The 24,672-nt window shown below is 54.7% G+C and overlaps 1 protein-coding gene across 3 annotated transcripts; it reads left to right on the top strand.

Moving 5' to 3' along the window:
- The first annotated feature begins 3,771 nt into the window (after positions 1-3,771).
- On the top strand, positions 3,772-15,835 carry CENPM (centromere protein M). Of its 3 annotated transcripts, none has more exons than XM_059886731.1 (6): positions 3,772-3,903; positions 4,440-4,519; positions 6,662-6,754; positions 8,726-8,805; positions 10,034-10,125; positions 13,070-15,153. In XM_059886731.1, exons 1-6 carry the CDS (start codon positions 3,847-3,849, stop codon positions 13,160-13,162), a joined length of 495 nt encoding a protein of 164 aa, XP_059742714.1. In that variant the 5' UTR covers positions 3,772-3,846; the 3' UTR covers positions 13,163-15,153. The 3 variants fall into 3 exon arrangements, with proteins under 3 accessions (XP_059742714.1, XP_015326903.1, NP_001033775.1); XM_015471417.3 differs by lacking the exon at positions 13,070-15,153 and adding an exon at positions 15,160-15,835 and having other exon boundaries at positions 3,825-4,327; NM_001038686.2 differs by lacking the exon at positions 13,070-15,153 and adding an exon at positions 15,160-15,810 and having other exon boundaries at positions 3,836-3,903.
- Positions 15,836-24,672: the final 8,837 nt, after the last annotated feature.

Genomic DNA, 24,672 nt, shown 5'->3' with positions numbered 1-24,672 from the left:
ACCCAAGGATAGAACCCAGGTCTTCCACATTGCAGAATGTGCAAAAAATTGTGGATTTTTTACTAGTTGAGCCACCAGGGAAGCCTCCGGGAGCAGGTGTTAAAGAGAGAAAGGCATAAGATGAGGCTGGGGAATCTGTCAAGGGCCAGAACACACAGAGCCTCAAAGGTCATGTAAAGCATTTGCAATGTTCTCTTGAGTGAGAGGGGGACTACCAGTGGGTTTTGACCAGAGAAGTGGCCTGCTCGGATTTCTCTTTCAAAAGGAAGACTCTGATTGCTGTATGAGAATAGCCAGTAGCCCTGGAGATCAGTGTGGACACAGGGAGCCTGTGAGAAGTCTATTACAGTAGACCCAATGAGAGATGCCAGCGTCTTCTCCTGATTGGGGGGTGGAAGTGGTGAGAAATGGTCAGCTTCTGGATGCATTTTAAGAACAGAACCAGAAATTGGCTGTGAGGTGCAGAGAAAAGGAGCCAAGAATGACCCAAGATTTTGTTCTGAGCAGCTGCAAGGAATGAGTCAACTGAGCTGGAGGAGACAAATTTAGCATATTAAAAAGCAGAGACATCACTTGTCAGGAAAGGTCCATATGGTCAAAGTTATGGTTTTTCTGGTAGTCACATGTGGATGTTAGAGTTGGAACCATAAAAAAGGCTGCGTGCCGAAGAATCAATGCTTTCGAACTGTGGCGTTGGAGGAGACTCTTGAGAGTCCCTTGGACAGCAAGGAGATCAAACCTGTCAATCCTAAAGGAAATCAACCATGAATATTCATTGGAAAGACTAAAGCTGAAGCTGAAGCTCCAATACTTTGGCCACCTGATGTGAAGAGCTGCCTCATAGGAAAAGACCCTGATGCTGGGAAAGATTGAGGGCAAGAGGAGAAGGAGGCAGCAGAGGATGAGATGGTTGGATGGCATTACCAACTCAATGGACATGAGTTTGAGCAAGCTCCAAGAGACTGTGAAGGACAGGCAAGCCTGGCATGCTGCCGTCTATGGGGTCGCAAAGAATTAAAAATGATTTAGCGACTGAACAGTCCTGAATATTCATTGGAAGGACTGATGCTGAAGCTGAAACTCCAATTCTTTGGCCATCTGATGTGAAGAACTGACTCATTTGAAAAGACCCTGATGCTGGGAAAGATTGAAGGAGGGAGGAAAAGGGGTCGACAGAGAATGAGATGATTGGATGGCATCACACAACAAACATGAGTTTGAGTAAACTCTGGGAGTTAGTGATGGACAGAGAGGCCTGGCGTGCTGCAGTCCATGGGGTCTCAAAGAATTGGACACGACTGAGTGCAAAGAAATAGAGGAAAACAACAGAATGGGAAAGACTAGGGATCTCTTCAAGAAAATCAGAGATACCAAAGGAATATTTCATGCAAAGATGAGCTCGATAAAGGACAGAAATGGTATGGACCTAACAGAAGCAGAAGATATTAAGAAGAGATGGCAAGAATACACAGAAGAACTGTACAAAAAAGAACTTCACGACCCAGATAATCACGATGGTGTGATCACTGACCTAGAGCCAGACATCCTGGAATGTGTCAAGAGAGCCTTAGAAAGCATCACTACGAACAAAGCTAGTGGAGGTGATGGAATTCCAGTTGAGCTATTCCAAATCCTGAAAGATGATGCTGTGAAAGTGCTGCACTCAATATGCCAGCAAATTTGGAAAACTCAGCAGTGGCCACAGGACTCGAAAAGGTCAGTTTTCATTCCAATCCCAAAGAAAGGCAATGCCAAAGAATGCTCAAACTACTGCACAATTGCACTCATCTCACACGCTAGTAAAGTAATGCTCAAAATTCTCCAAGCCAGGCTTCAGCAATATGTGAACTGTAAACTTCCTGATGTTCAAGCTGGTTTTCGAAAAAGCAGAGGAACCAGAGATCAAATTGCCAACATCCGCTGGATCATGGAAAAAGCAAGAGAGTTCCAGAAAAACATCTATTTCTGCTTTATTGACTATGCCAAAGCCTTTGACTGTGTGGATCACAATAAACTGTGGAAAATTCTGAGAGAGATGGGAATACCAGACTACCTTATCTGCCTCTTGAGAAATCTGTATGCAGGTCAGGAAGCAACAGTTAGAACTGGACATGGAACAACAGACTGGTTCCAAATAGGAAAAGGAGTTCATCAAGGCTGTATATTGTCACCCTGTTTATTTAACTTATATGCAGAGTACATCATGAGAAACGCTGGACTGGAAGAAACACAAGCTGGAATCAAGATTGCCGGGAGAGATACCAATAACCTCAGATATGCAGATGACACCACCCTTATGGCAGAAAGTGAAGAGGAACTCAAAAGCCTCTTGATGAAAGTGAAAGTGGAGAGTGAAAAAGTTGGCTTAAAGCTCAACATTCAGAAAACGAAGATCATGGCATCCGGTCCCACCACTTCATGGGAAATAGATGGGGAAACAGTGGAAACAGTGTCAGACTTTATTTTTCTGGCTCCAAAATCACTGCAGATGGTGACTGCAGCCATGAAATTAAAAGACGCTTACTCCTTGGAAGGAAAGTTATGACCAACCTAGATAGCATATTCAAAAGCAGAGACATTACTTTGCCAACAAAGGTTCGTCTAGTCAAGGCTATGGTTTTTCCAGTGGTCATGTATGGATGTGAGAGTTGGACTGTGAAGAAAGCTGAGCGCCGAAGAATTGATGCTTTTGAACTGTGGTGTTGGAGAAGACTCTTGAGAGTCCCTTGGACTGCAAGGAGATCCAACCAGTCCATTCTGAAGGAGATCAGCCCTGGGATTTCTTTGGACGGAATGATGCTGAAGCTGAAACTCCAGTACTTTGGCCACCTCATGCGAAGAGTTGACTCATTGGAAAAGACTCTGATGCTGGGAGGGATTGGGGGTGGGAGGAGAAGGGGACGACAGAGGATGAGATGGCTGGATGGCATCACTGACTCGATGGACGTGAGTATGAGTGAACTCTGGGAGTTGGTGATAGACAGGGAGGCCTGGCGTACTGCGATTCATGGGGTCGCAAAGAGTTGGACACGACTGAGCCACTGATCTGATCTGATCTGATCTGAGTGACTGAACAAGAGCACCTGGAATGATCATGAGTGAAGGAAAAATGAGTAAACAAATCACTGAATACCGTCTTTCTCCCAGGAGTGAAATAAAAGTCCTGTCTCGAAGGCAGCACCTTTGGTGCCTAGGGCCAGCAGTGGAAAACTTCCCCTTAGAAAGGAGCTACTGTCTAGCACATGGAACTCTGCTCAATGTTATATGGCAGCCTGGAGGGGAGCAGGGTTTGGGGGTGGGGCGGAATGCATACATGTGTTTCTATGGCTGAGTCCCTTCTCTGCTCACCTGAAACTATCACAACATGGTTTGTTAATCGGCTGCTGCTGCTAAGTCGCTTCAGTCGTGTCCGACTCTGTGCGACCCCATAGACGGCAGCCCACCAGGCCCCGCCGTCCCCACCAGGCTCCTCCGTTCTCCAGGCAAGAACACTGGAGTGGGTTGCCATTTCCTTCTCCGATGCATTTAAGTGAAAAGTGAAAGTGAAGTCGCTCAGTAAGTGTCCGACTCTTCGAGACCCCATGGACTGCAGCCTATCAGGCTCCTTCGTCCATGGGATTTTCCAAGCAAGAGTACTGGAGTAAGTTGCCACTGCCTTCTCCGTGTTAATCGGCTATCCCCCAGCGGTAGTGTCTCCTTTAAGAAGGCCCTGACCGGCCCCGCCCCACAGGAAGCCCCGCCCAGACGGTGTCACGTGACCCGCGGTTACGCACAAGGGCCGGGCCGGAGGGCTGTTTGAAAGCCCGGCGCGCACCCTGCGACCCGCAGTTCCGTCAGTCACCGGGGATGTCGGCGTTACGGCCGCTGGACAAGCTGCCTGGCCTGAACACGGCCACCATCTTGGTAGGCGTCAGCAGCCCGGATTCCCGCGCCCGCCTTTCCTCCTGGGCCGCGCTTCAGCGGCCAGGCCCTCTGTGGCTCTCTGAGATTCTGGCCCGGGCTGCTCCGGCGGGAGTGTGGTGGGCGGGAGAGCCTCTCTCTGAATCAATCAGAGTTCGCTGCCCTCTTGACGCCGTGGGATGTCTCCACCAATAAGTGCTCTTTCTGAGTTTCCGATTGGTGGAGCGGCTGGGCCGGGAGCCCGCGCGCAGGGTGGATGCAGGCGGTCTAAGACGCGGTTGTGGTTTTCCCCCTGTATCCGTGTCAGGCCTCCGGTAGAAACCAGGCTGTTCCAGGGAGGGTTCGGGGGCGAGCGGGGCGGGTAGTGAGCGGAACCGGAGCGGATGCAAACCTCAGACCCTCACCAATGCCTGCCGTAGTCCCCTCGGTAAAAAGTGCCTCGCGCGCTACAGCCAGAATCCCGGGATCGCGGCCGTCCGGGCCCAGCGGCGGGGCTGCTGTATCCAGAGGTCCATTGGCCGCCTTCTCTCTCTGGGCAGCTGGTGGGCACGGAGGATGCTCTTCTGCAGCAACTGGCCGATTCGATGCTCAAGGCGGACTGCACCTCGGAGCTGAAGGTGTAAGTAGCCTGCCCTGGAGATGTCCAATCGCTGGCTTGGGAGAGCGGGGAGGGGTGGAGCGGAAGGTCAGAGAGGCCGACGCAGGTGGGGCGAATTTTGACCCACCGCTCGGAGTCTCCGTCCTGACGCGTGATCTGTCCCCGTGTAAAGCATCCTCTGTCACGCCAGTTTTTCTGTTTCCCTCTAGCACTTGTCACTATAAAGAAATTTCCATATTATGCCACGTTGGCCAAAACTGATGTCCATCACTACAGTGGCAATAATATTGAATCGGGCACAGCATGTGGAAAATATTACAGAGTATGCACACTGGCTATCATTGATCCAGGTGATTCTGATATTAGAAGCATGCCAGAACAGACTGGTGAAAAGTAAACCATGTACAATTTTTCTTTAATAAAACTGTCCAGAGCTTGTTTAAAAAAAAAAAAAGAAATTTCCTTATTCACATATTTGTTTGTTTCCAGTCTGCCGCCCCGAGGCACCCCGAGGTTAGCCCCTTGAGGGCAGGGACTTTCACTTTTACTGACTGGTGAAGAAGCCCCACTGCCTTGAGCAGTACTTGGCCCAGAACAGTTACTCAGATACTTCCCAAATTTGGAGAAAAGATGACTAAAGTATATTTTGCTTTCATTTTTCTAGCTGATAGGGAGTAGAAACAGCTGCTGGCAGGAGTCAAGTGACTGAGTATATGTGGGTGTCGTTCTCCCTGATTGAAAGACAAACTCCAAGGGTCTGTGTTGAATGATCCAAATCTAAAGGGCGTTTCCTTTATGGGAATTGGAAACGCCCTTTCCTGGCGAGAACATCGTCTTTCCCTCGAGATAAAGATTGTTTATGGGTCCATCTGTGCCCCACCTGTCTTACCAGGCTCGTAGGCTATAGAACACCAAACACAATCACCGATAAACTCAATCCCGTAGCTCAGAAACAGGAAAAGATTAAAAATAATTGGCATCAGAGTTAAAGGAAAATGTGGACCAAATTGCCTTCCTTGAGCAAGATGGAAATCATTACTAAAAAAGGAAATCCTATTACCCTGTTTCTAGATTCCATCTACTATAGTCTAGTGTCTGAATGTGTATACATTTGTACATGGAAAGATAGTTAGAAAAATGTTCTAACACTAATAGTAGTAATTTTTAGGTAACTGAGCTTTTAGGAGTGTGTGTGTGTGTTTTAACTTTTGTTATATTTTGTATACTTTTTGGTATTCTTGAATTAGAAGCTGAGGGGTAGGGGCAGATGAGTAATAGGAATAAATGGAAATGGGCAGAAATAGAGGATTCCAAAAAAAAAAACCGCTTCAGGTGGGTATTTGACAATCTGAGACCAGGTACTTACAAGAATGTTGAGGGTGACTTCCCAGTGTCACACAGCTGATAGTTGACAGACTGGGATTTAAACCCACTTCTATCTCACTCCAAAGGGCTTCAGTCTTAACCCCTAAACTTCATAGTCTAACACCTTCCCCTCCCCTTCTGAGCCTGGCCTCCCTCCCAGCATTCAGGATAGATGGCTAGATGCCATCTTATATCCCAAACCCCGTCTTGCCAAAGCAGTTACTAAACTTTCTGGCAGGGAGAGTAAAGCAGGGGTAATCTGAATAAGAACAGCTCTGCCCTGCCTCTGTGCTCACTTGAGGAGTCTTGCCCACAAAAGCTTCCTGTGGGGGCTTCCCTGGTGGTACAGTGGCTAAAGCCCCATGCTCCTAATGCAGGGGGGTCGGGTTTGATCCCTGGTCGGGGATTAGATCCCACAAGCCACAACTAAGAAAAAAAAATTCCTGCAGGATGCAAAGATCCCACATACAGCAACACAGATCCCACATACAGCAACACAGATCCCACATACAGCAACACAGATCCCACATACAGCAACGCAGATCCCACATACAGCAACACAGATCCCACATACAGCAACACAGATCCCACATACAGCAACACAGATCGAAGATTCTGCGTGCCACAACTAAGACTTGGCACAGCCAAATAAATAAATATTTTTAAAACACACATAGAAGCTTCAGGTGAATAGGGGAGGAGCTTTTTACAGCCTCTTCCCCTACAAAGGGTAGCGTGTGAACGGTCATTGTGATGTGGGCACATGTACCTTGAGTCCTGCAATCTCTTGTTTTTCAGCCACTTAGCAAGGTCCCTCCCTCTGCCGTGCAGCGTGAATCGGCCCCGAATTGACTTGATTGTGTTCGTGGTCAACCTGCACAGCAAACTCAGGTGAGAGCCAGGGGATGGGGCTGTCAGTGCTCAGGGGCGCCTTAGGGCTGTGCTGGGATGGTGGCCTCACTTGTCAAGGGAAGGAGAGGAGAATGGGAGAGGCTGTCTGGGGGCAGCCTAGACGGTGAGGAGGGAGGAGCCAGCGCCAACGCCAGATGTTTAGAAGACGCTGACACATGCCAGCGGTGTCACCTGTCATTTGTCTAATGCTCGCTGGGGCCACTCTGCCTTCCTGAGAGCAGCACAGATGTGAGTGAGACGGACCTTGAGAACAAGGTCTGTTAGGGGAGAATCTAGACTTTTGAACAGACACTTACAGTACCTGTGAAGTGTACTGTCAAAGGGGGAAGCCTGGGACTGTGAGAGCCTGGACAAGACCTCTGCCTCTGAGGACTTAGGTCAAGCTAGACTTCCTGGCGGAGGTGACATCTACATAGACACCGGAGGGAATTACCTGGCGGTTCAGTGGTTAAGACTCAACGCTTTCACTGTGGGGGCCTGGGTTCAGTCCCTGGTCGGGGAACTAAGAGCACAGAAGCCACACACGGCAATGAGTCAGTTAAAAACCACCTGAGAGGTGAGGAGGCGTTAGCCAGGCAAGGGTGACCGTGAGCGATGTCCCAGGTGGAGGGCTGGTGTAAAGGCAGGAGCACAGCATGTGCGGAGGACCGTCCAGGCCTGCGCGGGGTCAGAGCCCAGTCCACTCTAGGGCTGGGGCAGTGGCAGCGTGGGTGATGTTCATGCCTGTGGCCTGGCCTGGCCTCCCCACAGTGCTGGCAGCCCTGGGGTCAGGACTGCAGCCGATCTAGGGAATACAGGTAGAAGGTCTCCCCTCCTTCCTGGAGACAGCTGGCTGAGGACACAGGGTCCAGCACAGAAACCAGGGCAGATACCTAGTCCTGTGGTGGGGGATAAGGGAAGGCTGTGGGAGAAACGCCTGAAAACCGGGGGGCACGGAGACAGCAGACACAAGGATTGGGTCCAGACCACACGACCTGACCGCTGGGAACCAGTCAGCAGGGACTTAGGCCCAGGTGGGGCAAGAAAGGGCTGAGACCTGCTGTGGGCTCCCTTGGCTCACAGGTCTGCTGCTGTTTGGGTGAGGCCTCTCTGTTTACCAGAAGGGACACCGGAGAACCGTCTGCGCCATAGGGCTGTTGGTCTCAGGCCTTGTTCATTCATGAAGCCCTACTGAGATGGCTTTTGGCCTGGAAGACAACAGTCTTTCATCACTCCCTGGACACCAGTGAGTGAAAGCCTCAACCCAGCAGGTCAAGGTGCCCTTGTTTAGAGGAAAAGAGTGTTTTCATACAACTGATATGACTTAAAATAGCTGTCATTTTACTGGAAAGCAATTCAGCAATAGTTATCCACACTTTAAAAAGACACATACTTAAAAAGACAGCCCTTCTACTTCCAGCGTCTGTTCTACAGAAACATCTGCTTAGTAGGAGACGTAGGAAACAATATTCATGCAGCGCTCTTTGTGAAGGTGAAAAAGTAGAGACCATTTAAATGTCCACCACAGGGCAGGCAGTTAGTTTGGGGTACAGTGTGGTCATTCCAAAGAATGTAACAGAGACATCGAACCCAATTAGACCTAACTGGCTGCTTATACATATCACTGTCTGGATTTGCATATGAAGAAAATTCCAGAAGAATCACACCCCAAACTATTGTGGCAGTCATCTCTGGGGAGTTAAAACTAGAGGTGGTGCTGGAGACAGGGAGTTTTACTTTTTACTTGTACACCAGTATTTACTATTTGATCATTTCACAGACTTGACTCACTTTGTAATTAGAAGCAGTTTAAAGCTACAAAAGGACAAAGTGTTCCTCCAGGGCTGTCTCCCGTCACCCTCGTCTTATGCCCTGGCCTCTCTGGGATCAGAGGCGTGGGGGTTTCTTCTGCCTTCTCTGTTGTGAGGTATGTCCTCTGCTTGTTTTCTTGCCCTGGCCTGGCCGCCCCAGCCTGCAGAGCGTGGAGGAGTCCCTGTGCCACCTGGACGCAGCCTTCTTCCTGGGGAAGGTGGCCTTCCTCGCCACGGGGGGTGAGTGCCTCCCCTGCCTGCTGCCGTGGGTGTGCCCGTGGTAGACTCCGTGCAGAGGCAGCCTGGGTGATGGGGAGGCCGTGGGCTTTGGAATCTGACTGCTGTCTGTCTCCATAAAGCAAGTCGGAGCTGATCGTTCTGCCAGGTTAATTCTGCCGAGATCATTGCCCTGGGGTGCCTGGTGGCTCATCTCCTGTTACTCTTCTTCAGATAGTTCTCCGAGACTCTGTAATGTTAACAGTGGAAATAATAGTAGCTAACCTCGGGGACTTCCCTGGCACTCGAGTGGGTAAGAATTTGCCTTCCAGTGCAGGGGGTGAGGCTTCAGTCCCTGGTCAGGCAGCTAAGATCCCACATGCCATCTGGCCAAAGAACCAAAACATAAGACAGGAACAATATTGTAACAAATTCAATAGAAACTTTAAAAATGATCCACATTAAAAAAAAAAAAAACCTAAAAAAATATAGCTAACCTATATTGAGTACTCACTATAGACCAGACTCTGTCGAAGTGCTTTGTTTCTGTATCACTTAATTTTCACAAAAAGTACTATTGAGGTAGGTACTGTTGTTTCTCTTTTACAGCGAAGGAAGCTGGTCATGAGGTTAGGTAACTCGTCCAAGGCTCCATAGCTAGACAGTGGTAGAGCAGAATTCATACTTAGCTGGTCATGTTCCAGGGCCCACGCCTTTAATGATTATACCATGTGGCTTCTCATAAATACTTTTTCCTCCTTTTTATGTGCCTGACCCCCATTTTCTGCCCCCTGGGGGACACCTTCCTGACCAGCCCTGCTGTCTGGGCCCTCGGGGTGTCCATGCAGGCCTCTGTCAGACTCCTCACCCTTCTGCCTACACTGATGGTGTGTCTGCCCGCCTCCCCCAGCTGCACTGCGAGCTCCTGGCGTGAAGGGCCTGGCTCCCATTATTCTCAGTAAGCTTTGGTGGAGAAGTGAATGCCAGGTCACTTCTCTGTATTCGCTCACGGGCTTTCTCTAGTAACTCAGCAGAGTAGGTGCTGTTATGCTCCTCATTTCATAGACGAGGAAACTCATGGGTTTATTCCGACTCTATCAAGTCCCTTTAGCCTGTTTTCTGATCTGATGATCTTGACTGCCCTGAAAAGAAGGTAGAAACTGTGGCCCAGAGAGGGGACGTGACCTCCTGGGCCCAGTGCCTCCTCCATCATAGCCATGAGGTGGAGGTGACCGGCGTGGCTTCTTTGCAGCTGGGCGGGACAGCCACTGCAGCATCCACCGGAACACCGTGGTCAAGCTGGCCCACACCTACCGGAGCCCTCTGCTCTTCTGTGACCTAGAGGTGAGGACCTGCTCACGTGGGCCATGGGATGGCACAGTCAGAACACAGAGGGCATGGCGGGGTGCTTCTTGGAGGATCATGAGTACCCGAGCAAAGGGGCTCCTGATGTGGAGGCCAGATCCTCGTTGGAATCCTGGCTTTTCCACTCACTGTCTGTGGGTGGGTCACCGTGAGCCTTGGGTGCACCCCTGTAAAGTAGGGTGACATCTTGAGTTCCGTTTGTGCACCAGGTGCCAATGCTTTGACATTTTTCTCTGTACTCATGACCAAGTCTTGTGTGTGTGTGTCTATGGGTCCCTGTTAATATCTCACTTTTCCTGCCGGGATGTAAGAGCTGTGAGGCCAGGCATCCTGTCTGTCTCATTAACCAGCAGTCAGAATGCCCTCCATTCCCCCTTACCTCCCTGGATCGCAGACCTTGTCTGCTCCCAGCCTGGGGCAGGGGGTCCAGCAGGCAGCAAGGGTGGAAGTTGGGTGGGTAGGTGGATGGATGGCTGAATGGATACATGTGATGTTGGTTCTGCCCTGACTCGCTTCTCCTGGGGTTTCTCACAAGCTGAATCCTAGCTGTGAGGGTGGTACAGCAGATTTCTGCTTTGCTGATGAGTTTTGCTCTCCAGCCTCTCTGTGTGTAGTGTGGAGCCTGAAGACATTTTGCTAAAGGGTTCTCGGCAAGAGTTGATTCTGCTCCCTCTGGGGGTCTGCTGAGGGCTCCCGGGTCCTGGGCTGCCCCACCTGCACACCAGACCCGCTCAGTTACTTTAGGGTTCTGTCTGTTTATTTTTTATACTGGAGTATATTGATTTACAGTGCTGTGTTGTTTCAGTGTACAGCAAAGTGATTCAGGTATACATGTATCCGTTTTTTTTCCGACTCTTTCCCCATATAAGTTAGGTTTACTGGTTTTGAGGTTCATTTTAAAGATTTGTGTTTCTGTTCTGGGTCTTATGCCTGTCCCCAAAGGCCAAGTGATGTGGTGCAGAAGGAGCTGAGTCAGCGTGTGGTCCGTCCTCACCATCTAGACCAGAAGTGCTGACACCGGGGTCTATGGACCTCTCTGGTCTGAAGGGAGAAGCATTTCAGGGTCTATGGACCCCTCTATTCTGAAGGGAGAAGAATTCAGGGGAGTTGTGGCTTTGGACAAGAAAAAAAATTACTTCTGTTTTCACTAACCTCTAGGAGGAATTTAACATTATGAATGTAGATGGGAGGTGACAGTAGTGTTAGCAGAGCCTGTGATTGTTAGCAACAGAAGCAGCAGACACTGGCACGTCCTGTGGGGACGCGGTGGACCCCATGAGCTTCTGCGATTCTGCAGAAGCTGTTAGACCTGTTCTAGGGCCTCTTTGGAGAAGGCAACGGCACCCCACTCCAGTACTCTTGCCTGGAAAATCCCATGGACGGAGGAGCCTGGTGGGCTGCAGTCCATGGGGTCGCTAAGAGTCGGACACGACTGAGTGACTTCACTTTCACTTTTCACACGCATTGGAGAAGGAAATGGCAACCCACTCCAGTGTTCTTGCCTGGAGAATCCCAGGGATGGAGGAGCCTGGTGGGCTGCCGTCTATGGGGTCGCACAGGGTCGGACACGACTGAAGCGACTTAGCAGCAGCAGGGCCTCTTACTCAGTGTGTTGCTTAAGATGCACATACTGCTCTGCCACAGGTCTGTGTTTCACATCTGATCACTGTTTTAAGAACCCCGACTTGACCAAGGCTCTGACCTCACAGGTAGGACCTGAGGCACCCTGAGGTGCCCGTCCTTGCTGGCTTTGCTCACAACAGGAGAGGCGGCACGCTCACAGTCACACAGCGAGTAAGTCAGCAGAAGAGCCAGGTTGGTGTGCCGCTGACTCTTTCCTGGCTTAGCGGGCTGCCTGCATGGCTTTGAACAAGTCAGCCCCTCCCCTCAACACACACACACACACACACACACACACACTGATAACTCGCACGGCCTTCCTTTTCTTAGCTCTCAAGGGGAATGGCAATCCACAGCAGACGGGTGCGTGGTGGTGCAGTTCTGCGTGCGGCCAGGAGGTGGCAGGCTGTACCAGGTCCTGTGTTGCCCTCTAGCCTGAGAACAGTAGTCACTCAGTTGTGTCTGACTCTGCTGCGACCCCATGGACGGTAGTCCGCCAGGCTCCTCTGTCCATGGAATTCTACAGGCAAGAATACTGGAGTGGGTTGCCATGCCCTACTCCAGGGGATCTTCCCAACCCAGGGATTAAACTTGGGTCTCCTGCATTGGCAGGCAGATTCTTTACCATCTGAACCACCAAGAAAAGGTTTGTGGCTGACTTCCTATTTCCAGCCTGGAGCTGGCGGGCTGAGAACCTAAGCCTGGCATCCTCTCATCCGATGTACCCAGTGTTTGGACAGCCAGCGTGCCTGGTACCTGTGCGGTCCTGTCCGGGGCACTTTCCCCCACGTCATGAGCTGGAGCCTCATCGTGTTTTGAGGCTTTTGCATGGCAAGAAACACTGGCCCCGTTTTACAGGACAGGAAACACACCCAGGGAGGTGCAGGATTCACCCAGGGCAGTTATTTTCCAGCTCTGCTACTAGGCCCTGTGCGAGTCCCTGAGAACCAGATGCCTCTGACATTGGCCCTGCCCCTCAATGGAGGGAAATAGACCGCACGTCACACCTGCTGTGGCAGGAGGATCCGCAGGGCTTTGGAAGCCAGGCAGTGAGTCCACCCGTTCCTTCCCATCGGCATCGGGGCAGTCACAATGGGCTCAGCTCTCTGGGGGTCACGTCTCTGGAGTAAGGTGTGTGGATGGGAGGAGGCCCAGCCAGAGGCAGGAGGCCGGGGACAAGGCTGCAGGAAGCAGACCGTGGAGCCTGAGTGAGAGCAGCTGCCATTTGGAGGGACTGTTCGGAGGCCAAGGCCACAAAGCCCAGAGGGTTTCTTTAACAGATATTTCTTAACATAACCTACAGCCTGTCCAGTGTTGTTCTCGGCTCTCGGGAGGCAGCATAGAACAAAGCAGTGTTAACACTCCCAATCCTGTTCTAGTGGAGGAAACACGGTAAGGAAGTAGAGTGCGTGATGTGTTAGGGCATGGTGATGTGACATGTCAGGTGGTGGTAAAGCAACAGGATTTAAATAGGGGGTGAAGGGACTCCCTAAAAATCTGACCTTTAAGTGAAGACATAAGGGAGGCGCCTCCTGGTGGAAAAGCCCACAAGGCTGGAGAAACTGCAGGTGCAGAGGCCCTGAGTTTGGACGCTGCCTGCCGTGTTCAGGGTCCACAGGGAGCCATGGGCGCCTGGAGCAGAGCCGGGGGACTGACACTGGGCCAGACAGCAGGGCTCTGTGGGTCGCAGTAAAGGCATGCTGGCTTTCCCTCTGAGTTAGACTGGGGCAGCGGAGGGGTATGGGGCCAGGGAGGGCCGCAGCCCGACTTGGGTTTTGAATGGGTCCCCTCCAGCTGTTGGGAGAAGAGTAGACTGAAGGGACGCAAGGGCAGAAATAGGGAGAGGGGCCTGGGGACTGGGTTCAGAGTGGTCTGGGCTCTGGTGGCCAGGGAAGGGGGAGTTGGGATGGTCTCTGATGCTGGGTGTTTCCAGGGTTGGGCTACAGGTGTGTGGATGGCCTGCCTGTGAGACAGGAGAGGAAGAAGAGTCAGAGTCAACTCTGGAGTTTTCAGCCTGAGAAGCCCCGCCCCCTGCTCCCCACCCCCGCCCCAGTCGTGAGGTGTTACACAGAGCAGGGAGCGACCTGAGAGGTGGGAGGAAAAGCTGGGGGCCGGTGGGTCCCAGGAGCCAGGGAGAAATGGCCTGCCAGGGAGGCAGCAGCTGCCTCAGACTCCACTAAGAGGAGACCCCGCTGAGAATGAGGCCAGTGTGTGAGGACTGAGATGTCGCCCCTGGACTTGGAACCCAGGACTCACAGGTGACAAGGTAGAGTAAGAGCAGGGGGGCCTTTAGGATGTCCCGGCTCTAGCTTGGGTGACTGGGCGGATGGTGGCGCCCTTTCCCCAGTTAGAGAGGGAACAGGAAGAGGAGGAGGAGGTTCTCTGAGGCCACTTATTGGTCGGGGGACGCCATCTGAGCATCACCGTTTATTCTTCTACCTTTCTGGAGCAGCTCATTCGCCCATGCCAGCTGGGGCCTTCGCACAGTCTGATTCAGTTCAGTTCAGTCTCTCAGTCGTGTCCAACTCTTTCTGACCCCATGAACCGCAGCACGCCAGGCCTCCCTGTCTATCACCAACTCCTGGAGTCCATCCAAACCCATGTCCATTGTGTCAGTGATGCCATCCTCTTATCCTCTGTCGTCCCCTTCTCCTCCTGCCCTCAGTCTTTCCCAGCATCAGGGTCTTTTCAAATGAGTCAGCTCTGCATCAGGTGGCCAAAGTATTGGAGTTTCAGCTTCAACATCAGTCCTTCCAATGAACACCCAGGACTGACCTCCTTTAGGATGGACTGGTTGGATCTCCTTGCAGTCCAAGGGACTCTCAAGAGTCTTCTCCAACACCACAGTTCAAAAGCATCAATTCTTCGGTGCTCAGCTTTCCTTATAGTCCAACTCTCACATCATACAGTCTGATTACCTCTGCCTAATCCCACGGCTCCTCTGGGCCCACTAGCCCTTCCGGGTAGGGACCATCTGTTGATGGCACCTCCCTGTCCTCCGTGAGGACCACTCTCCCCACCCCTCCTTTCCAACCTGGGCGTGTCTGTCTCAGAGACATCCCAGGGGGTGCCGCCTCAGCATTGGTTGGGAGTAGCCCTGGTTCAGACCCCAGCTTGACAGTTGCCCACCATGCCTCTGGACGGTGTCGCTGACCCCGCCAGCCCCGCCTGCTGAGCCTTCGTTTCTTCTGGAGTAGGGGTCAGCGTCTCTGGTGTCCCTGGAGGGTGTCTGAAGGGTTTCCATAAGCTGAGGTGGTTGGAAGCTGCTCGGTGAGGTGTGGCGCGGACAGGGGGTGGCCCTGGGGGCAGCAGTGCCTATGGCTGCCCCCGTGTCTCCGCTCCCAGCTCCCCTCTGGCCACCGCCTCACCGGGGTCCTGTCTCCTCCTCTGCAGATAGAAGACTTCCGTGCTGCCATGGCGCAGCGCCTGGTCCGCCTGCTGCAGATCTGCGCGGGCCACGTGCCCGGCGTCTCGGCCCTGAACCTGCTGTCCCTGATGAGGGGCTCCGAGAACCCCTCCCTGGAGGACCTGTGAGGCCCCCAGCCCCCGGCCACCCTCCCCTACGGCTGGGTGCCCAGGCTGACAGTCACTGTTGCTGGAGACGGTGCCAAGGCTTGGCAGGCCTGGGTCATCGGGCAGTTCCCTCAGGGCCCAGAGTCCTCGTGTTCCAACAGGAAGTGCCGGGGAGGCAGTGGGGACAGTCCAGCTGGTCAGATTCCGGCCCCCCACCCCTCTCATGCCCACCCCAGCAGAGCCCCAAGTCTTCATCCATCTGACGTCTTTCCTCTCGAGACTTCGTTTGAACAAAGGGTCCATGGCTAAAAGTTTGAACATCACTGAACTCATCCACCACTTTGATTTTGTAGATGAGGAAACTGACTCCAAACAGTTAAGAGTCAGAGTGGGTAAGGACTTCCGTGGTGGTCCAGTGGCCAAGACTGCGCTCCCAGTGCCGAGGGCCTGGATTCGACCCCTGGTCAGGGAACCAGATCCTACATGTCACAACTAAAGACCCTTCGTGCCTCAACTAAGACCCGGTGCAGCCAAATAAATAAATATTTTAAAAAGAGTTGGGCAGTGGGAGCTTGAACTCGATGAGCCTAGTCCGACAGCACATCCTGGCCTTGCCATTCTTATGGGACCTGCGGAGCCTCAGTTTCTCCAGGTGTTAGATGGAGATTGTTCAGCTTACCTTGCTGGCGTCGTAAGGGTTGAGGGACATGGTGGTAAAGGTGAGGCGCCTGAGGTGTATTGTGTTAACTCCTGCGCTTGTTTGTGCTCCACGTATTTCATAATAAATGTGTGAATGCTTGCACGGCGCCAGGTAAGCACTCCACGAACACTTGAACTATTATGTGAAATCACGCAGAGCTAAGTTATAAAGCTGGTGCACATCCAGGAATTACACCATGAAGTCTTGAGTGAGAGAGCCTGACCGAGGGTGAGTTTCTGGGCTGGCCGCGAGAGACTGTGTGAAGACGGCCGCTTTCCTTCTTCTCGGGGTCTAATTAGAATCTGTGGCCATGCTGAATGAGGCTGCAGAAACCCTGGCAGCCAGGTGTGAGCTGCAGCCATGCCCCTGTGGCCAGCTGGACGCTCCCGTGGGAGCTTGGGTGAGGAGGAGGTCTGGTGGGAGAGGAAGAGAGCTAGGTCCTGGTTTCCTTGGAGCATGCCAGTGCCCTCCCAGCCCCCCTCCATCCTCAGGCCTCAGGACGGGCCCTGCTTGATGCCCTGGGCAGTGCCAACGCCGCAGGGCCTCTGTTTTGATGTCGCCATGGCAGCCGCAGCTCACGCACTTCACTGACGGATGGGCCAACCTGAACCTCGGTGCAGGAGTCATGAGGGTGGGACCCACCTTTCTCCTCTCCCTGGGCTCCTCTCCACCCCTGTGCTTGCTCAGTAAAGTTTGCCGAGGCCTGGCTGGTCTTCCAGGCAACCCCCCATCGAGAACCTCAGCTGCGGTGATTTCGGTTCAGGTCTCAGACGTCACCCCGACCTCCGCAGAGCTTCATGCTTTACCGAGCGCTTCTCACAGTCGCTCCTGCCACCCGCCCTCCCCGCAGACCTGTGTGAAGTTGACAGTGTTTCCCCATTTTACATTTAATGAAACCGAGACTGTTGTCATCAGAGGCATACCCACAGCCACACAGGTAATCGAAGGCAGAGCCCAGCCCTGGGCCCAGTGCTCTGCTTTTTCTCTCTGGTTCTCTTGTGCGCCCAATCATTGAACAGAGGTGTGGTCATGTCTACTGGGCAGTGAGAACCCAGAAATGGTGGACACGCGGGCCTTGTGCCAGAGAAAGCGCCCTGAAGAGCCATTCCCACCTGCTGGGGCCCGTTAGCACAGGGGCGGGCAGGCCTCGTGGAGGGGAGGGCGGGGAGCAGGGTAGGAGCCTGGGGCTCCAGCCCAGAACTCCCTCCGCATCTGGGGAGGGAGGCCCCCTTCTGTGCCGAGGTGGGGAGTGGGTCTCCGCGGGGATGGACAGGATCAGCTGAGGCTCAGGAGGTCAGCTTCCCAGAAGGACCTGGGGTCCTAGAAACCAGCCTTGTCTTCAGCCCCTCGGAGCCTGGGCCATAAAGGTTGGGGCCCCGCAGGTCTGCTGGAGGGGAGCGGAGGGTGACGGGCCGAGGTGTCCAAGCAGGAGCGAGCAGGGGTGTGGGTACGCCCTGCCTGCCACATCTGGGATGGAGTCAAATAGGGTCCTCCATACCCCCTCCCCGCCCCCAGCCAACACGGGGCTCTCTCTCCCTCTCTCTCTCTCTGGTGCCTGTGCCACATTTTCTTCGCCACCTGGTGCCATTTAACAAGAGAAATGGCATCACATTTTCCAGCCGAGGACCTGGGAGCCTTCCAAATGCTGGGGGAGCTCCATGCTGTCAAGGCTCCAGCGAGCTCAGAGGGGGCCCCGGAACCCTGGAACCCTGCCTCTGCCTCACAGCGGAGCTGAGCCCTCAGGCCCGGGAGCCAGCCAGCGAGTGGAGGTCAGCGACCCTGTCTGGGAGCCGGTGTGACGGAGGGAAGTGAAGGAGGGCCTGTATTGACGCCCCTGTGGTGCCCAGCACAGGTGCCTGGTGCCAGGGAGGGAGATGGGAAAGGCTGCCCTTGACTCTCATGCTCGATGTGCCTGCGTTTCCTCGTCTGTAGCTTGGGGTCAGGCTAACTGATGCCTCTCTTCCAACCGCTTGTGAGGACCGAGAGCGAGAAGCTGTGATGTTAAACAAACAAAAAAAACCTCAAAGCTATTCAAAGACCTCAGGCTGGCCACAGTCACAGGCGGTCACGTCGGAGGTGGTTACTGATGGTGGGCATGGACCCCTGGGCAGCAGGTCCAAGGCAGTGGGCAGCCTGAGGCTCCATGCTCCCTGAGAACACAGGGGAGGGAGGGGGGCATCGGGGCCCCACACCACGAGGGTGAGGCATTGAGGCTGCCAGAGGGGCAGGGCACGCTCAGGGGCACAGGTTTCTTTGGGTCTTCAGGCCACCTGGTTGCGGGCAGCCCTCGAGCCCAGGCCCCAGGGTCTCAGGCTCTCTGTAGAAGGCAACCCAGACCCAGGCATCCCGGGCCCGGGCTGACACTATTTCCCCTCCCAGCCCAGGAGGGGGCTCCGAGCCTGGCACCTGCGTCTCTGCCACCCCTCAGCGAGCAGAGGCAGGGGCGGCCTGGGGCTGTGGCTAAGACAGAGCAGCCTGGCCACAGAGGGGAAGTGATGCAGTGGGAAAGGACCCGGCCTTTGCGTCCCACTGCCTCGGGGTCTGCGGCCAACCTGCAGCATGACCTGGGGTGGCTCACTTCCCACCCCCGGGCCCCGCAGCCTGGCGAGGTCCTCGAGAGGCTCAGAGAAACCCAAGGGCCAGGCACCGCACCTGCCAGGGTCTGGCCCTCCACGCCCTCCGCAGATGGTGGCCCCAGGGGTTGCGGGGGGAGTGGTTGGCTGGCTGTGCCCAGGGGTGTGGAGGGTGAGATGAGCGCAGGAGGTGATTGAACTAAAGCCCCGCTGCGGGATGTCCCTCCCCAAACACACCGGGTGCCGGGCCAGGCCTACCTGGAAGGACTCCAGCTCAAAGGGACCCTTTCCAGAAGATGCCTGCTCACCTAACCCCTCCCCCGCCACCCCCGCCCCGCTCAGTCTCCCCTGGGGCTGCAAGCGTGCAAGCAGAGAATCATTGTGAAAGGACTTCTCACAGACATGGGGCACGGGGCGAGGCCTGGGGAGGCTGAGGGGGTGGGCTGCGGAGCTCGCTGCACCCCGAAGCTGTGAGGCCCAATCGAGTGTGACCCTAGGGATGGGGCTGGGGTCCCTGAACAGCTGCTCTGGGCGGGACAGCGCGTGGCCATCCCTGGTGCCCATGACCTGTGGTGTCGGGGGGGGGGGGGGCGGTGCCAGAGACATCTGGGGGGGCCTCTGCAGCTAACATGTAGCGGGTGCTTGGTCTGACTGGGTAACAGCCTTGCCCGGCCAGGCTGAGAGGGGACCCCAGCTCTCGGTCCTCCTCTGTGCTGGACTAGACCCCCCACCCCCGCCCACCGCCGATGTCATCAACCGGCAGAAGTGCTATGGAGGGGCGGTGGCAGGAAGGCTTAGGGCCCGGGGCTGCCTGGCTCATCCCTCCTCCTGAGCTTGCTTTGTTCTCTGCAAAGGATCTCGAGGCCACCACCTCCCCCACAGGTCAAGGCAGGGGGCACAGGGCCAGGCCACGGTGGGCATGCACCCCGCCGTCTCCCTGGTTGCTGCGGCCCGTTGGTCCCCGGGCCTCGCCCGCTCCTCCCCAGACATCCTCAGGGTCACTCGGACCTCTGTCCTCCTGTTCCAAGGTCGCCAAGGCTCCGGCCCTCCCGGCCGCCCTGCGCTCCTGACATTTCCTCCCTAGCATGTCTCACCTCCTCGCCTCCTCTGTGGTCTCACTGTTGGGTCTGTGTCTCTGTGGTTCCCTGCTATTGCCCCAGAACCTAGAACACTGCTTGACCCATGGTACATCCCCGGTCCCTCCTGGGTGGTGCCCTGAATGAGGCCTGGGGACAGCTGGCCCCTTGGGTGGTGGTCCTGCTCCCCGTCTGCCCCACCCGCCAAGTCTCAGCATCTCTGTCCACCTTACGTACCTGTAGGCCTGGCCCCAGAGGGTGCGGGCCTCCTCTCCCTGTGAGGCTGAGGGGCCGGGTCTCCTTTCGGACCTCACATGGAGGCCCACACCCCCCAGCCTGGGGCCAGGCTGAGAGATCTGCTGGGGCTGCACGTGTGTGATTGGTAGCGGGGGGAGGGATGGGGCCTTGAGGATAGGCAGAGGGGCCTGGGAGCCTGGGCGAGGACTTCCTAACTGCTTCCTGGACAGGCAGCCTCAGGGAGCACTCCCACCTCTGTCCCTCTGTTCCAAGGTCTCACCTTGTGTAACTTGGATTCAAGGGGAGAGGGGTCCCAGGGACCTCTGGCCTCACCAGGACTTTGAGCTGACCTCCCTGCCTCTCCCAACACTTCCCCATGTCCAGAGGCCCCACATCACACCCTTCCCATTCTCCCTGGTGGGAAAGGAGACTTTCTGGCAGTGTCTTGGATGTCAGAGCTAAAATGACATCTGTTGGCCAAAAGTTTGAACTAAACTTTTTAGCCAACCCAATACATGAGAAAAGCAAAGGAGGGCTTTCCCTGAAGGCACAGTGGATAGGAATCCCCACGTCAAGGCAAGAGACATGGGTTCAATCCCTGGTCCAGGAAGATTCTACACGCCAAGGAGTAACTAAGCCTGCGTCCCACAAGTACTGAGCCCTTGCTCCACAAAAAAGAGAAGCCGCTGCAGTGAGAAGCCCGCATACCGCAACTAGAGGAAGCCTCTCACAGTAGAGAAGACCTGGTGCAGCCCCAAAATAAAGAAAGGTAAAGGGAATCTCGACTCTGGGGGCCCTGGCCGCTGTGACAAAATGAGATGGAGTGAGACAGAATTCCCCGGTGGTCCAGTGGTTAGGGCTCCACGCCTTCACTGCCAGGACCTAGATTGGATCCCGGGTCAGAAAACTAAGACCTTGCATGTTATGTGGTTTGGCCCCAAAAAAGAAGATGACACTAGAGAGCCAACACAAGCACTCAGACCGACAGGCCATCACAGCCCGTGACCTTGCATGTTATGTGGTTTGGCCCCAAAAAAGAAGATGACACTAGAGAGCCAACACAAGCACTCAGACCGACAGGCCATCACAGCCCGTGGCCCCTCTCTCTATGAAACACAAAACCTGATTGTACACGAGAATGTAAAGGCATAAAAATAACACTGGGATGAAAGGCTTCAACAAAGTGAAAACACACCCCCTCTGGGGAGCGGCAGAGAAATGCCCCTTCTTACTCATCGACTTCGGTATTGTATGAGGGTTTTTTTCATGAGAACATGTTCAGATATTAGTCACAAAATTACAAATAAAACTAATTTTTAAGTAAAGAACACAGGCATCCCAGGTCTCAGAGCACTTTCACATCCAGATCTGGGGGCTGGGCCTCTCTGCCCCTGGGGCCTCCCCTCTCCACACCCCTGACACTGAGCTTATCCACCAGGCAGAATGTCCTCACTTCCCCACCCTGTCCTTGAGGCTTGAAGGGCACAGGCCACACTTCATGCTCAGCTGGACACAGACCCCAGCCAGAGCCGCACCCCCCTCCAACCCCCGTAGGTGCAGGGTCATCCCTCTGCCCCTCACAGTCCCTATTTCCCCATCTGAAAAAAAATGACATCATGATAGCACCTGTGTCAGAACCATGGGGAGGGTGTTTTGGGGGGTATTTTGGGGGACAGATCAAAGGAGACTCTGTTTTCCCTGACAGATTCAAATTAATCATTAAAAAAAAAAAACTCGATGAATTAAAACTTGAGAACACTAATACATTCAATTAGAAGGGTTTTTCAGCAACAAAGTCCCTAATTTTCTACTTGTGCATACATAGAGTAATGATACCAAGTTAAAGTAAAAACTGTCAAGAGCACAGGGGACATTTGCTTGAACCACATTTGATTTTAGAAACTTAACCCTCCCTCTTGGTCAAATCTCACAGTTAAAAAGTGATACAGATGGTGAATTTTAAAAAGTAATAAATTGACTTCAGAGGATATGAAAAAATACATTGAGGAATAAACTTCTACCATATGGTCTGATGGTGAAATTTCTCTTTTTTTTTTTTTTGGCAGCACATAGCATGTAGGATCTTAGTTCCCTAACCAGAAATTCAACCCCGTGCCCCCTACAGTGGAAGCTCAGAGTCTCAACCACTGGCCTACCAGGAAAGTCCCGAAATTTCTTAACCCCTAAGTCATCCAAACAGAGATTCAAGGTCTCCCGGCTTCCCTATTTAGGAAGCAAAAGTGAAAAGGTTTGGAGTCAGGCCCCTGCGGGCACACAGGAGGCGCCCGGGAAGCCTGTGTGTCCAGCGAGGACCTCTTTCCTTCCAGGAGGCCTGCACCACCAGGCGCCACTCTCCCCGAATGGCCCGAGGCCCTGCCGGTCACCTCCTCTGCTCTCCGCCAGGGTCAGAGCGGCTGCAGGAAGACAGAGGCCCAGGGCCGCCCGTGCAGGGGTGGCTTGTGTACACGACCCCAGACCTGGCCCTCCCATCCCCCAGGCATAGGTTCTCCCCCAGGTTCCTGAGACTCAGCTCCCCCTGCCCAGTTGTCCGGCACCCAGCTTCAAAGAAGGGGCTGCCCAGGTGGCACAGAGGTAAAGAACAAGCCCGCCAAGGCAGGAGACACAAGAGATGCAGGTTCGATCCCTGGGTCAGGAAGAGCCCCTGGATGGAGGAGGGCATGGCAACCCACTCCAGCATTCTTGCCTGGGAAATTCCAAGGACGGAGGAGCCTGGCAGGCTACAGTCCATGGGGTCGCCAAGAGCACGCACACACAGAGGTTAGAAGAGATGTCCAATGCTATTAAGGGCTCGGCTGTCCCACAGCTAACAGGTAAGAGCGGCATCAGTAGTGATGGGGTGGGGAGGGGGACCCAGTCTTCTTGTCTTGCCCCCGCCCCTCTGCCCTCTAGGAGGGCCTGCCCTGCCCTGGCTCCTGTGCAGGCTCCTGGCTCCCCTACCCGCTCAACACACACCCACACTCACACCCACACCCCCACCCCAGACCCACTTCTCCTTTGCAGTTGCCCCACCGCCTACACCTTCCTGCCACAGAGTTGCTGGCCCATGGGCAGGGGACGGAGAGGCAGTGGGCCCCGGGCTCCTGCAGGCCGGCTGTCTCAGGGTTTCCAGAGCAAGAAACCTGGGGGGGGCCTAGCCCTGCTCCCCTCATTCCATCACGTCCCTCTTTCCTCTGAAACAACTGCTGGCTCATTCCCCGGCCCTGGGCTATGGTGCCAGCCTCCTTGCTGCGTTGCCCACCCTGGCCAGGCTGCAGCTGCACAGCAGCAGGCAGAGGGTCCCGTCGAAGGCACAGCTCAGAGAATCCCACCCACTCTAGTACCTCCTGGGGCTCCTCACTCCCCCAGGGCCTGCGGGGCGAGGCCTGGCCCTGCCCATCCGCAGCCTTGGACCCCCAAGGCAGCAGCCAAGCTGGTCCCCAGGGCAAGCTTCCCCTTGCCCCTCTCTTGCTTGTGAACTTGTCCGTCCCACCTTCTGTCTGGAAGGTTTCCCTCCTGCTTCAGCCGCTAAAGATCTAGTCCTGGCCCTGAGCCCCCTCCCTGCCCCCTGGACAGTTACTCTTTCCTCTGTGCACCTCCAGCCCTGAGTGCTTCGGGGTCTGGTAGGCCCACCACGAGGGCACCAAGTCCATGCTCCTTCCTGAGGCTTTCTGCTAGCCCTGGCCCCCCGCCGCTCCAAGTAGGGGGTCCAGCATCTGTCCAGGAAGGCCAAGGGGGCTTGTGTGTCTGCCTGAGATTCGGTCCGAGAGACACAGGTGAGAGTCAGGTGGGGCTGCCCCAAACACAAGAGACAGACAGGAGGGGCCTCGATGAGACACAAGGGTGAGCAGCCTGAACACACACAGCCCTGGGAAAAAGAAGTCAAGGTGGGTGGGCTGCCTACCGCCTGCTGGGCCTTGGTCTGTCTATCTATTTATTGGTTGGTCTGAGTCTTCCTCTTGCTTGAGAGCTAGAGACTGAGCTCCCTGGACCACCCTATCTACGCACTCCATTCCAGCCAGTGTTTAACAGGCAGGTCTGACTGGGACACTTCCTGCTGAAAGCCCTCCATGGCTCCCCAGTGCCCTTGCAGCCAGAGTCTTGGCTTCTCTCAGTCAAAGACCCAGCCCCGCCCTCTGGTCCCAGCACTACCTGGCCTTTGGATTTGGCGGAAGGCCTTTGTTTAACTGCCTGCTCCAGTGGACCTCACTCCATCTAGCAAACACCTGCTCGTTCTGTCCATAAAGTTGCCCTGTCCATGAAGTTTCCCTGTCCCCTCCGTGGGGATCACCTTCAGTGATGCTGTGGTGGAGAGGCACTGCCTCCCCCATTGCCACCTCCTGGTGTGGGAGTCCCCCAGGGGGCCTGGGACAATGTGGGCGCCCCGGTTGTGTTTGACAAACTGACCAGCGCTGCCTGAGAAGGACAGGAGGGCTCCCTGAAGGAGGAGGCAGGAAGGGGAAGAGGACTGGAGAGGATGGCCTGGGACTACAGGCTGGCCTTGGGGACGCCACCCCAGAGCTCTGTGTCCTGCTTAAGGGGCCCATCTCTGTGCCCCAAGATCAAGCCCCTGGGTCTCAGTCCCAGCCTGATTTCAGCACCCAGAATAGGGCCCGCCCCATGGCTGTCTAGGGGTGATGGTTGAATGGAGAAACCACAGAGGGTCTGGGGTGCTGGTCCACGGGCTAAGAGTGGTCCCACTCCAGCAGGCAGGAGGGCGGGCTGGGGCGGGGTGGGTGGCGCCCCGCCCGGTTTCCTCCCCGCGGGGCAGCAGAGCCCAGACTTGGTCCCGGCGGCGGCGGGGGTGCGC

Source organism: Bos taurus, chromosome 5, assembly GCF_002263795.3.
Source record: "Bos taurus isolate L1 Dominette 01449 registration number 42190680 breed Hereford chromosome 5, ARS-UCD2.0, whole genome shotgun sequence".
Taxonomy (NCBI): domain Eukaryota; kingdom Metazoa; phylum Chordata; class Mammalia; order Artiodactyla; family Bovidae; genus Bos; species Bos taurus.
The sequence above is the reverse complement of the archived record's forward strand: the minus strand, read 5'-3'. Positions and strand labels throughout refer to the sequence as shown.